The 17,404-nt window shown below is 41.8% G+C and overlaps 1 protein-coding gene across 5 annotated transcripts in view; it reads right to left on the reverse strand.

Annotated features, from left to right (window-relative positions):
• wdfy3 (WD repeat and FYVE domain containing 3) overlaps positions 1-17,404 on the reverse strand; it is a 148,500-nt gene that overhangs the window by 83,241 nt on the left and 47,855 nt on the right. For 4 of the 5 annotated variants that reach the window (XM_072915982.1, XM_072915981.1, XM_072915979.1 and 1 more), the window contains exons 9-14: positions 16,594-17,073; positions 14,073-14,183; positions 12,758-12,951; positions 6,381-6,652; positions 6,124-6,312; positions 1,715-1,798 (exon numbers count right to left, since the gene is read on the reverse strand). In XM_072915982.1, coding sequence (XP_072772083.1) covers positions 1,715-1,798; positions 6,124-6,312; positions 6,381-6,652; positions 12,758-12,951; positions 14,073-14,183; positions 16,594-17,073 — 1,330 coding nt within the window. The remainder of the gene's footprint in view (positions 1-1,714; positions 1,799-6,123; positions 6,313-6,380; positions 6,653-12,757; positions 12,952-14,072; positions 14,184-16,593; positions 17,074-17,404) is intronic. The other variant, XM_072915983.1, reaches the window with a different exon arrangement.

Genomic DNA, 17,404 nt, shown 5'->3' on the forward strand with positions numbered 1-17,404 from the left:
GCAACCATGAAATATACCAGCTAGCAACCATGTAGCAAAATAGCTAGCGACCATGTAACATACCAGTTCGCAACCATGTAACAAAATAGCTAACTACCATGTAACATACTAGCTAGCAACCATGTAGCAAAATAGTTAGCAACCATGTAACATACTAGCTAGCAACCATGTAGCAAAATAGTTAGCAACCATGAAATATACCAGCTAGCAACCATGTAGCAAAATAGCTAGCGACCATGTAACATACCAGTTAGCAACCATGTGGCAAAATAGCTAGCTACCATGTAACATACCAGCTAGCAACCATGTAGCAAAATAGTTAGCAACCATGAAATATACCAGCTAGCAACCATGTAGCAAAATAGTTAGCAACCATGAAATATACCAGCTAGCAACCATGTAGCAAAATAGCTAGCGACCATGTAACATACCAGTTAGCAACCATGTGGCAAAATAGCTAGCTACCATGTAACATACCAGCTAGCAACCATGTAGCAAAATAGTTAGCAACCATGAAATATACCAGCTAGCAACCATGTAGCAAAATAGCTAGCGACCATGTAACATACCAGTTCGCAACCATGTAACAAAATAGCTAACTACCATGTAACATACTAGCTAGCAACCATGTAGCAAAATAGTTAGCAACCATGTAACATACTAGCTAGCAACCATGCAGCAGAATAGTTAGCAACCATGAAATATACCAGCTAGCAACCATGTAGCAAAATAGTTAGCAACCATGTAACATACCAGCTAGCAACCATGTAGCAAAATAGCTAGCAACCATGTAGCAAAATAGCTAGCAACCATGTAATATACCAGCTAGCAACCATGTAGTGTAATAGCTTGCAACCATGTAAGATGTCAGCTAGCGGCAATGTAACGTATCAGCTAGCGATGATGTAACATAATAGCTATCAATAATGTAAGATGTCATCTGGAAGCAATGTAACGTATCAGCTAGCGATGATGTAACATAATAGCTATCAATAATGTAAGATGTCATCTGGCAGCAATGTAACGTATCAGCTAGCAATGGCTATCAACGATGTAAGATGTTAGCTGACAGCGATGTAGCGTATCAGCTAGTGATGATGTAACATATTAGCTTTCAACAATGTAAGATGTCAGCTAGCGCCAATGTAACGTATCAGCAATGACGTAACACATCAGCTCGCACTGATGTAACATATCAATGAACAGCTGTGTAACATGTCAGCTAGCAACGACCATTTATTCCTGAGAAATATTATTTGGAGCCCACGATGGCTGCTCTCAACCATGGAGCAAAACCAACTCATTAGCTTGCTAGCTTGTGAACTATGTCCACAGGGGGTACTTCCACATTGCACAGATGCTAACAAAGTCGTACCTGAAGAGGAGCGAAATATTCAAGAGTCAAAATGCTAACTCTCTAGGAGGAAGGATACATTTGTATTTGTACTGATACTTTCTGGATGACTACTTCAATATAATAGGAGCTAAATAATCCCTCCTGCCCCCTCTCCTTATGCTCTGGCAGACCATGGGCCTCATGCATTAAGAGTTCCTACTAAAACCCAAATATGACTCCTTCATTCAGAAATATTCAATGACACAGAAATGAGTCATTATTAAGTAGCAGCACGTGTGAGTCATTGGGGCCAGGTGCATTGTGGGTCAGGTGTGTTTGGAGGTGGGGGATGGAGGGGAGAAAAGAGAGAAGCAACACCTCTTCCTGGCGAGGGCGGGGGTGCCCCACGGCGAGGGCAGCGAGGTCTCGTGAGTCAGGCAGGGAGGAACCTGATCCGCCCGACTGAGGCGCCGTCAACAAGCACACACACACACACGCACACATACGCAAACATGCACACGTGCGCACACATAAGCATGCGCACACATACACATAAATAAACACAAAAATACACATTTGCAAACATGCACACGCACACACACACACACACACACACACACACACACACACACACACACACACACACACACACACACACACACACACACACACACACACACACACACGTAGCCAGGTGAGGATGGACAGTGAGGGTTAGAGGAAGAAGAAAAGAGAAGTTGTTAGTGTGAAGCAGAAAGGAAACAAGACATTGTCTTCACTCATGTGGAATTAAAGGGGAACTGCACTATTTTTTTTTTTTTTAATCATTCACAATCCTTATGTGGGACAATAACACCTTGTTTTTGTTTTTTTTATGCATTCTAAATCGTAGAAAAACACTAGCAAGACTCAGCTAACATTGGAGCTCATGGAAGTGACTCTATTTCACATATAAAGTGCTGTAAAAACATCCAAAAACCTCCATTAATGTTTTATATACTCACTGTAAGTGCAAACCCCGTTTCCATATGAGTTGGGAAATTGTGTTAGATGTAAATATAAACGGAATACAATGATTTGCAAATAATTTTCAACCCATATTCAGTTGAATATGCTACAAAGACAACATAATTGATGTTCAAACTGATAAACTTTTTTTTTTGTTGCAAATAATCATTAACTTTAGAATTTGATGCCAGCAACACGTGACAAAGAAGTTGGGAAAGGTGGCAATAAATACTGATAAAGTTGAAGAATGCTCATCAAACACTTATTTGGAACATCCCACAGGTGCGCAGGCTAATTGGGAACAGGTGGGTGCCATGATTGGGTATAAAAACAGCTTCCCAATAAATGCTCAGTCTTTCAAAAGAAAGGATGGGGCGAGGTACACCCCTTTGTCCACAACTACGTGAGCAAATAGTCAAACAGTTTAAGATCAACGTTTCTCAAAGTGCAATTGCAAGAAATTTAGGGATTTCAACATCTACGGTCCATAATATCATCAAAAGGTTCAGAGAATCTGGAGAAATCACTCCACGTAAGCGGCATGGCCGGAAACCAACATTGAATGACCGTTACCTTCGATCCCTCAGACGACGCTGTATCAAAAACCGACATCAATCTCTAAAGGATATTACCACATGGGCTCAGGAACACTTCAGAAAACCACTGTCACTAAATACAGTTCGTCGCTACATCTATAAGTGCAAGTTAAAGCTCTACTATGCAAAGCGAAAGCCATTTATCAACAACATCCAGAAACGCCGCCGGCTTCTCTGGGCCCGAGATCATCTAAGATGGACTCATGCAAAGTGGAAAAGTGTTCTGTGGTCTGACGAGTCCACATTTCAAATTGTTTTTGGAAATATTTCACATCGTGTCATCCGGACCAAAGGGGAAGCGAACCATCCAGACTGTTATCGACGCAAAGTTCAAAAGCCAGCATCTGTGATGGTATGGGGGTGCATTAGTGCCCAAGGCATGGGTAACTTACACATCTGTGAAGGCACCATTAATGCTGAAAGGTACATACAGGTTTTGGAACAACATATGCTGCCATCTAAGCGCCGTCTTTTTCATGGACGCCCCTGCTTATTTCAGCCAAGCCACATTCAGCACGTGTTACAACAGCGTGGCTTCGTAAAAAAAGAGTGCGGGTACTTTCCTGGCCCGCCTGCAGTCCAGACCTGTCTCCCATCGAAAATGTGTGGCGCATTATGAAGCGTAAAATACGACAGCGGAGACCCCGGACTGTTGAACGACTGAAGCTCTACATAAAACAAGACTGTGAAAGAATTCCACTTTCAAAGCTTCAACAATTAGTTTCCTCAGTTCCCAATCGTTTATTGAGTGTTGTTAAAAGAAAAGGTGATGTAACACAGTGGTGAACATGCCCTTTCCCAACTACGTTGTCACGTGTTGCAGCCATGAAATTCCAAGTTAATTATTATTTGCAAAAAGAAAATAAAGTTTATGAGTTTGAACATCAAATATCTTGTCTTTGTAGTGCATTCAATTGAATATGGGTTGAAAAGGATTTGCAAATCATTGTATTCCGTTTATATTTACATCTAACACAATTTCCCAACTCATATGGAAACAGGGTTTGTATATACAGTATGTAGTATCTAGTAACATTCATAATAACATTCAATATTTACATATTTTTATATACACACTGTAAATATATGTCATGTAGTAACATTCATAATAACATGTAATATATACATGATGTAAGTATAAATGTCATGTAGTAACATTCATTATAACATGCAATATATACAGTACATGATGTAAGTATATATGTCATGTAGTAATATTCATAATAACATGTAATGTATACATGATGGAAGTATATGCCATGTAGTAACATTCATAATAACAAGTAATATATACATGATGTAAGTATACATGTCATGTAGTAACATTCATAATAACATGTAATATATACATGATGTAAGTGAATAAGTCATGTAGTAAAATTCATAATAACATGTAATATATACATGATGTAAGTATATGCCATGTAGTAACATTCATAATAACAAGTAATATATACATGATGTAAGTATGTATGTCATGTAGTAACATTCATAATAACATGTAATATATACATGATGTAAGTGAATAAGTCATGTAGTAAAATTCATAATAACATGTAATATTGACATATTTTCATAATTTTAAGTATTAATTTCACAAACACATCACAACCTTCACTTTTCCTTCAACAACAACAAGACTACTACCGTAATCATGACAGACTTGATGAGAAACAACAAACATAATAAACATTCAGTTACTGTAAAATGTCTGCTCTCACTGGGAAAAAGACTGATGGGATGTTTATATCTTCCCCTTTACATGAACAATTCATCATAATCCTCACAAAGGGATTAAAAAAACAACAACCTTCTTTTTGGCCATCTCCGGGTCTAAGTTGGATGTCAAAGTGGACCAACTTGTGGGTTTATGTCCACAACCTTCTACTATCCAGTTTAGAGGCATAATTTATCATCTAGAATTCACTTTCACCAACTCAGAGGCCATGCAGCAGCTCAATATGTCAATATAGCAGCATAAGCTAGTTAGCTCTCTAAAAGTAGTTCCTCTGCGTTAGCACTTATAATAACAATATTACTAATACTTGTTCATATTCAGGTCAAGACATGTAAATGGAGGATTGTTGGTGGGATGTTTCTTAGAGGACGTTATGAGGGCAGTAGTGTACTCTAATTGGAAACAGACTTTTATTTACATTTATTTACCAGTTACAATACATTAAAATAAATAAATCTGTCTTCTTGTCTTACATAATAATTGTGAATGATAGGCAACATAAAAAAAAAATTGCAATTCCCCTTTACGATGAAGAAAAAGAGTGGAAAATTGTTATTTATTCCAAGTAGATGAGGTGTGCGTGTACCTGTCAAATGAGTGTAAAGGTGAGGTGTGTGTGTACCTGTCAAAGGAGTGTAAAGGTGAGGTGTGTGTGTACCTGTAAAGGAATGTAAAGGTGAGGTGTGTGTGTACCTGTCAAAGGAGTGTAAAGGTGAGGTGTGTGTGTACCTGTCAAAGGAGTGTAAAACGGAGGTGTGTGTATACCTGTCAAAGGAGTGTAAAGGTGAGGTGTGTGTGTGTACCTGTCGAAGGAATGTAAAGGTGAGGTGTGTGTGTACCTGTCGAAGGAGTGTAAAGGTGAGGTGTGTGTGTACCTGTCGAAGGAGTGTAAAGGTGAGGTGTGTGTGTACCTGTCGAAGGAGTGTAAAGGTGAGGTGTGTGTACCTGTCAAAGGAGTGTAAAGGTGAGGTGTGTGTGTACCTGTCGAAGGAGTGTAAAGGTGAGATGTGTGTGTACCTGTCGAAGGAGTGTAAAAGTGAGGTGTGTGTACCTGTCGAAGGAGTGTAAAGGTGAGGTGTGTGTACCTGTCAAAGGAGTGTAAAGGTGAGGTGTGTGTGTACCTGTCGAAGGAGTGTAAAGGTGAGGTGTGTGTGTACCTGTCGAAGGAGTGTAAAGGTGAGGTGTGTGTGTACCTGTCGAAGGAGTGTAAAGGTGAGGTGTGTGTGTACCTGTCGAAGGAGTGTAAAGGTGAGGTGTGTGTGTACCTGTCGAAGGAGTGTAAAGGTGAGGTGTGTGTGTACCTGTCAAAGGAGTGCAAAGGTGAGGTGTGTGTGTACCTGTCGAAGGAGTGTAAAGGTGAGGTGTGTGTGTACCTGTCGAAGGAGTGTAAAGGTGAGGTGTGCGTGTACCTGTCAGAGGAGTGTAAAGGTGAGGTGTGTGTGTACCTGTCGAAAGAGTCTGTGGCCATCTTGTACATGTAGATGAAGAGCTTGCTGCAGTGTCTGAGCGTAGGACACACCCCCTCTCCTGCAGGCCCCGCCTCCTCCTCCAGCAGCCTCTGGAAAGGCTCAGAGTTGGAGGGGAAGACGCTGGTGGGGCTCAGCTTCTTCACGTCAGAGAAGCATCCCAGCAGCCTGGCGAAGTGCAGGCGGTTACAGGACGCCAACTTAGGGCAGAAAGGAAAAAGGGGGGGGGGGGCTACCTGACGGCGTCGGCCAGCTTCTCGTACTGGATCTCTGTTCGGAAGAAGTGGGAGTTGGCGGGCTCATAGCGCATGGCGGCCGTGAGCGTGCAGAAGACGGTGTGCAGCAGCTCGAAGACCTGGTTCTGGTTGACGCGCTCCCAGCCGTGGCGAGGGGGTTGGCACAGCGAGCGCTCCATGGCCACCAGCAGCGAGGTCACGTAGACGAAGCCGCCCACCTTGCGGAAGACGGTGCGCGTGCGGTGGCTCTCTCGCAGCACGGCCAACAGTGCCTGCAGGGGAGGGAGGCGGAGCTTACGTTTACTGACGGATACATTAGGAACTTGTGGGAGAAGTGGCAAGTCCTGTGCCTGGCGGTTGTTTCCGTCTAAGACTTGAACCTTATCCATCTATTTGCAACTGTGATGACATCTGCTGATTGGACCCTTGCTCTGGTTTATACACAAATTCGGAGGATCTCGGATTTGAATCACAAATTGGATAACATCTAAGAGAAGCTTTTCACTCTGCAAGGCGAAATTATGAACGCCAGTCCAACATCCACATAAAAGTATCTAAGATACATTTCTGCTCTTGTTCAAATAGTGCACATTCCCTGTCGTATTCTGGAACTGTATTTGATTTTGATAAATGTATGACTAAATATTCAAATGACTATTCTGTGTAACTGGCATGTCACAAAAAACTGAAGAACATTTTTTTTCAGTTTTTGGACAGTTTGGATTTTTTGTTTTCTTTTTCAAAATAAAAAATATAATTATGTGTCCATCTCATAAAAATACGAGAATGAAAATAAACCCCACTAAAACGACCAGACTAACTTGCTATGCTAACGTCATTTCATTGGTCAAGAGCTGCGTCCCAATACTTTAGTCCATATCCTGGTCAAGCCTGATGTAGGAAGTGAAATCAGTGGCAGCTGCTACATTCTGCCATTTCACTTCCTGTCATGTGACCAGCAGCCTGCAGGCTAGTTTGTTGATGTTTTGTGTCAACAACCCAGTCCCATCACTTCTTTCCATGACTGAAATAATATTTCCACGCCCAAGTCCTTATTTCTAAGCTGAAAGGTTGCTGCCGTCGTGTATTACTTGCGAGAGCACACCAATGTAGTGTGTTTGTTATCATCAATAACCTGCGAGGAACCATCACATTACATGGAGCCTTGGCTCAATGAAACCACGCGCACAGCTCGGCGTGAGTGGCGAAGTGCGGAGCGCAAGTGGAAAGGGGATCACTTGGAGGTCTCTTATTAAATTTTAAAAGAAAACTGTCGGAATTATCAAAGTGTGGTTAAAACTGAGAAAACAAAATATCTGTCAGACTTAATTTCAAATAGTATCAGCAAGCCACATGTTCTTTTTAAAACTATTAGTTATGTTCTTAATCCGGGAAGCACGGTGGAAGAGGGGTTAGTGTGTCTGCCTCACAATACGAAGGTCCTGAGCAGTCTTGGGTTCAATCCCGGGCTCAGGATCTTTCTGTGTGGAGTTTGCATGTTCTCCCCGTGACTGCGTGGGTTTCCTCCGGGTACTCCGGCATCCTCCCACCTCCAAAAACATGCACCTGGGGATAGGTTGATTGGCAACACTAAAATTGGCCCTAGTGTGTGAATGTGAGTGTGAATGTTGTCTGTCTATCTGTGTTGGCCCTGTGATGAGGTGGCGACTTGTCCAGGGTGTACCCCGCCTTCCGCCCGATTGTAGCTGAGATAGGCTCCAGCGCCCCCCGTGACCCCGAAGGGATTAAGCGGTAGAAGATAGATGGATGGATGGATGTTCTTAATCCGAATCCAGCCACTTCACTAGAGATGACACGTGAAACTTGTGAAAAATGTCTCTGCTTTTTTAACGACAAGGTTGCTTTTATTCGGGCAAATCTTTCTCGTTCTCCATTGAGTTTTAATGTGGCCACTCAGTGCTCGGCTGTGTTTTGTCAGTTTGAGCCTTACAGGAATAGTTGACAAACTAAAACCCTCGTCCTGTCCCACAGACCCAGTCCCCCCTCGCTTTTTTAAAGAAGTCTGGTATTCTATTGACTTGTCTGTTAGGGACATCATCAACAGCAGCTTGATTTCTGGCAGTGTCCCCTCTTTTTGTAAAAGAGCTGTTGTTGAGCCTTTGATCAAAAAAGAGGTCTTGATCCTACAAGTTTGTCAAATTATCGTCCCATTTCCAAATTACTTTTTGTGTCAAAAATTTTGGAGAAATGTGTTTGGCGCAACTGCAGCCTTTTTTAGATGAAAGTAGCACTTTAGATCCATTTCAGTCTGGATACAAAGCTTTGCATAGTACTGAATCTGCACTTTTAAAGGTTTTTAATGACTTGCTTTTAATGTCTGATTCTGGCAGCTCTGCCATTTTAGTGCTTTTAGATCTTACAGCTGCTTTTGACACAGTCGACCACACAATTATTTTAAACCGCCTGAAAGACTGTGTGGGTGTCAGGGGGACTGCATTAGAGTGGTTCAGATCCTACCTGTCAGAGAGGTCCTTCTCTGTCAGGCTGGGGGACACCACCTCTTCTTCTGCTCCACTTTACTGTGGTGTGCCCCAGGGATCTATTCTAGGCCCCATCCTGTTTTCATTATACCTTCTCTCTCTTGGAGAGATTTTTAAGAGGCATTGAGTGTTTTATCACTTTTATGCAGATGACTGCCAAATTTACATGCCGATTTCAAAAGGCCACGGCCCCCTGACACCCCTTCTCAACTGTCTATGCAACGTCAAGGCTTGGTTAGCCCAGAATTTTTTAATAATGAATGAGAGAAAAACGGAAATTTCAGTTTTTGGTCCGGCCCTCACTGACTTGGGACCATTGCAAAATTATGTGTGTCCCAAAGTCACCAGCCTTGGCGTCACTATAGACAGCGATTTTAAACTTGACAAACAAGTCAATGGCGTTTTAAAATCGTGTTTTTATCATCTTCGTCTTTTAGTAAAGGTAAAACCGTTTTTATCTTTTAACCTTTTTGAACAAGTCGTGCATGCTTTTATTTCAAGTCGCCTGGACTACTGCAATGCACTTTATGCTGGCATTAGCCAAAAAGCTCTCTCCCGGTTGCAGTTAGTCTAGAACGCGGCAGCAAGACTTTTAACAGGGGCCAGGAAACGCGAGCATATAACCCCAATTCTTCAGAGTTTGCACTGGCTCCCTGTTCATTTTAGAATTGATTTTAAAACCTTGCTGTTTGTTTTTAAAGCTTTACATGGACTAGCACCTCAGTATATCTCGGACCTCATCCAAATTTACACTCCTGCGCGCGCTCTGAGGTCCGAGAGCCAGCTCTTGGTGCCCAATACCAGACTTAAATCTAGGGGAGACAGGGCCTTCTCTGTGGTCGGCCCTAAGCTCTGGAACACCCTGCCCCTCCATGTTCAAACTGCTCCCACAGTGGAGTGTTTTAAGTCTCGTCTTAAGACCCACTTTTATTCTTTGGCTTTTAACACTACGTGAGTTGTGTGGTCCTCTGTCCTCTGTTGTCCTCTGTGTTTTTTATAAATTTTGATTTCTATTTACTGTTTTAATTGGTTTTACCCTTTAAAATAGTTTTTAATCATATTTATTTTATATTTTTACAGTTATATTGTTTTTACATTGGTTTTATATCTATTTATATATTTTTTTGTTTTATTCAGTCATTGGTGGAGCTAAGGGTAATATTTGAATATTGTTTTTAATATTGTTGTGCAGCACTTTGGAAACATTTTTGTTGTTTAAATGTGCTATATAAATAAAGTGGATTGGATTGGATTGATACATCCCATCATTCACTTGAAGTGTCAAATGTGGCGAGAGGATTGTGGCAAAAATAATCATCAACATTAATAATGAATGATTACCGTAAATTTCAGCCTATAAGCCGCTGCTTTTTTTCCCCCAGGGTTTGAACCCTGTAGCTTATAAAACAGTGCAGCTATTTGATGGATTTTTCTTCGCTGACTATGATGTAAATAGTTAAAAAATACCAGGCAAACGCACTGAAAAGGTGTGTTATTGTTCTTGGTAAGGTGCCATCTTTTGGACAAGTTCGATCACTACTGGTGCTGCAGTGCCCTTCTGTTTACACTGAGCTATGAACCTACTGGAAGTACAGTCGCCGTTCCGTCTTCTAGCTGTCCAAAGCGTTTCTACTGGCATGGATTCTTCATTCATCACTCCAAGCAACGTTTGTAAGTTTTAAAATATAACTACAACAATTCTTACTTACTAAAGCGTCCCATGTGTGATGTCTGTAGGAGTGTTTTCATGCATATTTGTATGTGCTATCTTACTGTAATCAAGCTAGTATAGGTAGCCTTAGCTAATATGCTAACATGTTTACAAGTGTCTGTGTTAGTATTATTACCTTACAATAACATTTGTTTTGTATCGTTTCACATTCACAAATTCCTCAGTAAATTCACCAAAACGTCACCGTGGAGTTATTGAGTCTGTTTAGCTGACTGGAGAGCTAGCTTGCGCAGCTAGTGGGTCCATGACCATGACTTCTGTTTTGTTTGATCAGCCGTTTTACCGCCGTGTTACAGACACCGTTTGGAAACAATTAAGGTATGTAAATAAACATTTACATTCACTATCTGCGACATATTCCCTGTGATGAGGTGGCGACTTGTCCAGGGTGTACCCCGCCTTCCGCCCGAATGCAGCTGAGATAGGCTCCAGCACCCCCCGCCACCCCAAAATGGGACAAGCGGTAGAAAATGGATGGATGGGACTTATATATATATACATATATATATATATATATATTAGTGTGTGTACTCTCTGAGTTGTGTTAGTGTGAGTACGCCCTGAGTTGTGTTAGTGTTAGTGGGTGTTCGCCCTGAGTTGTGTTAGTGTGTGTATGCCCTGAATTGTTAGTGTTAGTGGCTGTTCGCCCTGAGTTGTGTTAGTGTTAGTGGGTGTTCACCCTGAGTTGTGTTAGTGTTAGTGTGTGTATGCCCTGAGTTGTTAGTGTTAGTACGCCCTGAGTTGTGTTAGTGTTAGTGGGTGTTCGCCCTGAGTTGTGTTAGTGTGTGTATGCCCTGAGTTGTTAGAGTGTGTACGCCCTGAGTTGTGTTAGTGTTACTGGGTGTTCGCCCTGAGTTGTGTTAGTGTTAGTGGGTGTTCGCCCTGAGTTGTGTTAGTGTATGTACTCTCTGAGTTGTGTTAATGTGTGTACTCTCTGAGTTGTGTTAGTGTTAGTACGCCCTGTGTACTCTCTGAGTTGTGTTAGTGTTAGTACGCCCTGAGTTGTGTTAGTGTTAGTGTGTGTACGCCCTGAGTTGTGTTAGTGTTAGTGGGTGCTCGCCCTGAGTTGTGTTAGTGTGTGTACTCTCTAAGTTGTGTTAATGTGTGTACTCTCTGAGTTGTGTTAGTGTGAGTACGCCCTGAGTCGTGGTAGTATTATTGGGTGTTCGCCCTGAGTTGTGTTAGTACGCCCTGAGTTGTGTTAGTGTTAGTGTGAGTACGCCCTGAGTTGTGTTAGTGTTAGTCGATGTTTGCCCTGAGTTGTGTCAGTGTTAATGTGAGTACACCCTGAGTTGTGTTAGTGTTAGTACGCCCTGAGTTGTGTTAGTGTGAGTACGCCCTGCGTTGTGTTAATGTGTGTATGCTCTTAGTTGTGTTAGTGTGAGTACGTCCTGAGTTGTGTTAGTGTGTGTACGCCCTGAGTTGTGTGAGTGTTAGTGCTAGTACGCCCGGAGTTGTGTGTGTGTGTGTGTGTGTACGCCCTGAGTTGTGCTAATGTGTGTACGCTCTTAGTTGTGTTAGTGTGAGTACGCCCTGAGTTGTGTTAGTGTTTGTACGCCCTGAGTTGTGTGAGTGTTAGTGCTAGTACGCCCGGAGTTGTGTGTGTGTGTGTGTGTGTGTGTACGCCCTGAGTTGTGTTAGTGCTAGTGCGCCCTGAATTGTGTGAGTGTTAGTGGGTGTTCGCCCTCAGTTGTGTTAGTGTGTGTACGCCTTGAGTTGTGTTAGTGTTAATGTGAGTACGCCCTGAGTTGTATTAGTGTGCGTACACCCTGAGTTGTGTTAATGTGTGTACGCTCTTAGTTGTGTTAATGTGTGTACGCTCTTAGTTGTGTTAGTGTGAGTACGCCCTGAGTTGTGTTAGTGTGTGTACGCCCTGAGTTGTGTTAGTGGTAGTACGCCCGGAGTTGTGTTAATGCTAGTACGCACTGAGTTGTGTTAGTGTTAGTGTGTGTATGCCCTGAGTTGTGTGAGTGTTAGTGCTAGTACGCCCTGAATTGTGTGAGTGTGTGTGTGTGTGTACGCCCTGAGTTGTGATAGTGCTAGTACGCCCTTAGTTGTGTGAGTGTTAGTGCTAGTACGCCCTAAGTTGTGTGAGTGTGCGTGTGTGTACGCCCTGAGTTGTGTGAGTGTGCGTGTGTATTCACCCGCAGGATGTCCGTCTTGAGCTGGAGTTCTCGGGGCGGTGCAGAGTGCATGAGACCCAGCAGGGTGCCCATGTCGTCGTCCCCGCTGGGCGACAGGACCAGCTGCTGGATGATGAGCAGGGCGTGTTCGCGACACTGCCGGTACTTGATGATGTTGTGCACGCAGCGGGCGCCGCCAAACTCCCTGAACAGGGCTGGGGGGGCGGGAGGGAGAAAAGTCAAGATGTGGCTTGATCTTAGGAGGACAACACCACATGGCAGCATGAGGGATCCAACACACCATTCTCCCAAAGCCGAAAAACACAAATAATGAACATGTCTATTTTGATTTTTAAATCTCTTTAATGTGACCTTCAGTGTTATTAAACACATTCAAGTTAGGTAGGTCCTCATACCACTTTTAGACTTCTAATACAATACTGACACAGCACCATGATATCACACTCAAGTGAACAATCTGCAGGACTGCTTGTATCGCACATGATATCACACACAAGTAAACACACTGCAGGACTACTTGTATCGCACATGATAACACACACACAAGTAAACACTCTGCAAGACTGCTTGTATCGCACGTGGTATCAACACAAGTAAACACTCTGCAAGACTGCTTGTATCGCACATTTTACATGCAAGCAACTGATATTGGAGTGATATCAGATGGGGACACCCCTTAGTACGGACAGTATACAGTATAGTACTTATAAAAGGTGTAGTAGTCCAAAGACTCAAACCCTTAACGAATCAATATGATTCCTATTCATTGGGTGACGATTCGATTCAGGGTTGATTCTCGATTCAAACCGATTCTTACAAAGTAAAAATTGGTATAATAATTATAATGAAACTTTTTAAAACAGGTTACAGATTAGAACATATTCTTCTGCTTGAATGGAAATGGCATAAAAAAATGTAATCTTATTAAAAAGTACATATATTATTTTATTTCATTTTGCAAAATGTATTTCTTTAGAATGGGGATGAATAATAAGAATCACAGTTCAGGTGTGAATCATGTTCTTGTGTAGCCCGAGTAGGTCTTGTTAAGAAATGTTGACTGGTAACACCTACGCTGTAGAGCTGCAGCACTCTTCTTCCCTGCAGATAGCGCCATCAAAGCAGTTCTTATTTAAGTAACCACAAACAAATCTGAATTATTTATGATTTCAAGCAGAGGAAAGAAATACCCAAATATGGAAGAAGCCACTGTGTGTGTGGCTCTAGTGCACATGTCATGTTTGTAACTAACACACACATACACACAGAGGATGTGCTGTGTAGATATCCCAGTGTGTGTGTGTCTGTGTGTTACCTGCGTTGGTGTTCATGGTGTGTGAGCCTTGCAGGAGCACCATCAGAGTCTCCATGACCAGCCAGGCCAGCTGCTTCTGCTCCTCCACCACACTGTTGTTTGCACTTTCAGCTGCACGCACACACACACACACACACACACACACACACACACACACACACACACACACACACACACACACACACACACACACACACACACACGTCATGCACAGAATTTATACAAACTTTCATACAATTAGGGATCAACCCAGTATCGGCCGGGATGATATTTGCCATTTTTACATACACCGCATCGGCCTATTTTTATCAGTATCGGCTTTTTAAAATGTATATATTGCTAATGAATAGTAATATTTAACATCTATTATTATAAATGTAACCATCATCAAAGAAGTGTCGGTCAGACACGTTTAAAACTGGTCAGTCGCACATGCGGCATTGTCCCGCCCACGGCACCGTCTGATTGGTTACGCCAACTGCGCACAGGTCAGTAAGGAGAAAGTGTGCGGGACCAAAACAATAAGTGTTTCTCAGGTGTAATACACTTTTCCACCACTTGTGGCAGTAGTGACAATATCAGACAAACCGAAGAAGTCTGGAGATAAAGTTATAAAGAAGTTTCTTAAGCGCAAAAATGATGACTAAAGTGGTGAAACTGTATTTTGATTTACACTTTAATTTTTATTGACACTTTATTTAAGAAAATATTCATTATTAATTTTGGTTATTTTACCACACACATTTACATGTAATTTTTTACGTCAGTTATATGAGTCCCTTGTTATAGTGTTATATATATTATATATACATATACATATTTAGTGTTACATTTATTTTAATATATATGGATATACATATATATACACACACACACACACACACACACACACACACACACACACACACACACACACACACACACACACACACACACACACACACACACACACACACACACACACACGTATGTATATAGATGTGTATAATAGGGCTGCAACTAACGATTAATTTGATAATCGATTAATCTTTCGATTATTACTTCGATTAATCGATTAATAATCGGATAAAAGAGACAAACTACATTTCTATCCTTTCCAGTATTTTATTGAAAAAAATACAGCATACTGGCAGCATGTTCTTTCAACTTGCCAAATAAAACAAGGAAAATGTTACAAAAATGCACACTTTTGACACTCCTGCTATAGATAATAAAAAATTAAATGTGATAAATGTATCGATAAAAAGCAGAGCCTGACGACGCATGCGCATTTATCATAACTCTCTCGCTCTCTCTGTCTCTCCCCCTCCCTCACGAATGCTGCTGCACGCACAATTTGTTGTGTTTTTAACCTTTTTAACCCTGAACGTACATTGAAAATACACACAACCCTAACTCAAAATGCCGGACATTTGAGGCATTTAAGAAACTCCGCCCTGACAGCTCCGCAAAAGAGGACATGTCCGGTGAAAAGAGGACGTATGGTCAGTCTATCCTAGCCCGGTCGCTGCTATCGGTTTCACGTCCGGTGAAACCGATCGCTGCTAGTCCTCTTTTGCTAGCATGCTAGCAGCTAACGGGCTATGATAGACTGACCATACGTCCTCTTTTCACCGGACATGTCCTCTTTTGCAGAGCTTCAAAAATGCCTCAAATGTCCGGCATTTTGAGTATTGTTTACACAACGTGCAGTACGCGACTTAATATGTCCGTGTGGAAACTCGCTCGGTACACTTCCGCACCGAAACGAAACCCCCGTACCGAAATTGTTCAAAACAAATACACGTACCGTTACACCCCTATTATTTTGATTATTGTTTCTCAGCTGTTTGTAAATGTTGCAGTTTATAAATAAAGGTTAAAAAAAAAAAAAAAAAACGTAGCCTCTGCGCATGCGCATAGCATAGATCCAACGAATCGATGACTAAATTAATCGGCAACTATTTTTATAATCGATTTTAATCGATTTAATCGATTAGTTGTTGCAGCCCTAGTGTATATATATATATATATATATATATATATATATATATATATATGTATATATATACACATACTGTATATGTATATATATATATATATATATGTATATATATATATATATATGTATGTATATATATATACACATACAGTATATATATATATATATATATACATACATATATATATATATATGTATGTATATATATACACACACTGTATATATATATATATATATATATATATATATATATATATATATATATATATATATACACATACATATATACATATATATATATATATATATATATTTATTTTTTTAAAGGGTTGATACTGTGCCAAGGAACTCCCTGCACTTTTGATTAATTTGTTTATTAAATAAATGTGCTTCATGCATTCAAACAAAGTCAAGTAATAGTATTCTTCTCAATTGTGACACCAATATGTCACTTTTACAGCTTCAAATTTGGGTATTGGTCCATGGGTAATATAGAAGACTGGATCCAAGCGAGGAAAGAGTTTTTGAGGTTGGACTCACCCTGCTCGTTGTCGTGCGCCTGGTGCTGCGAAGCCGGGTCCTTGAGCAAGGCAGCGTACTTGTGCAGCAGGTTGACCAGCACCTCCAGCAGGCCCACCTCACGCAGCACGTCGCTGAAGACCAGGTCGTGGCGCGCCAGCTTGAGCAGCGTGCGCACGGCCGTGATGCTGCAGGCGTGCGAAGTGCTGGACTTGAGCAGCACGCTGACGCTGAACAGCTCCTTGCATGGCACGTAGTTGAGGCTGAACACCACCAGTTCCAGCAGCTCAAAGTACTTGGCCTGCGCCTCGGGGACCCGGCCCACGCGCTCGGCCAACTGCGACAGCGTGTGCTGCGACTCGAGGATGAAGTAGTTGGCCGGCTCGGCGCCGTAGATGTTGCCGATGGCGTCCAGCAGCATGCAGGCCAGGCGGCTGCTCTTCGCCTGCAGGAAGGCGTTCTGCAGCACCGAGAAGGCCTGGATGTTGCGCACTGTGTGTCCTGTGAGCAAAAACTGGATTTAAGAAGGTGTTCTGCAGCACCCAGAAGGTCTACATGTTAGGTATCATGTGTCCTGTAAGAAAAAACTGGATTCAAGAAGGTGTTGTGCAGCACCCAGAAGGTCTAGATGTTAGGTATCATGTGTCCTGTAAGCAAAAACTGGATTTAAGGTGTTCTGCAGCACCCAGAAGGTCTAGATGTTGTCCTGTAAGCAAAAACTGGATTTAAGAAGGTGTTCTGCAGCACTCAGAAGGTCTAGATGTTAGGTATAATGTATCCTGAAGCAAAAACTGGATTTAAGATATTTTTTTTGTCATAAAAAATAATCATG

The sequence above is a fragment of the Nerophis lumbriciformis genome, linkage group LG24, assembly GCF_033978685.3.
Source record: "Nerophis lumbriciformis linkage group LG24, RoL_Nlum_v2.1, whole genome shotgun sequence".
In the NCBI taxonomy this organism is placed as follows: Eukaryota; Metazoa; Chordata; class Actinopteri; order Syngnathiformes; family Syngnathidae; genus Nerophis; species Nerophis lumbriciformis.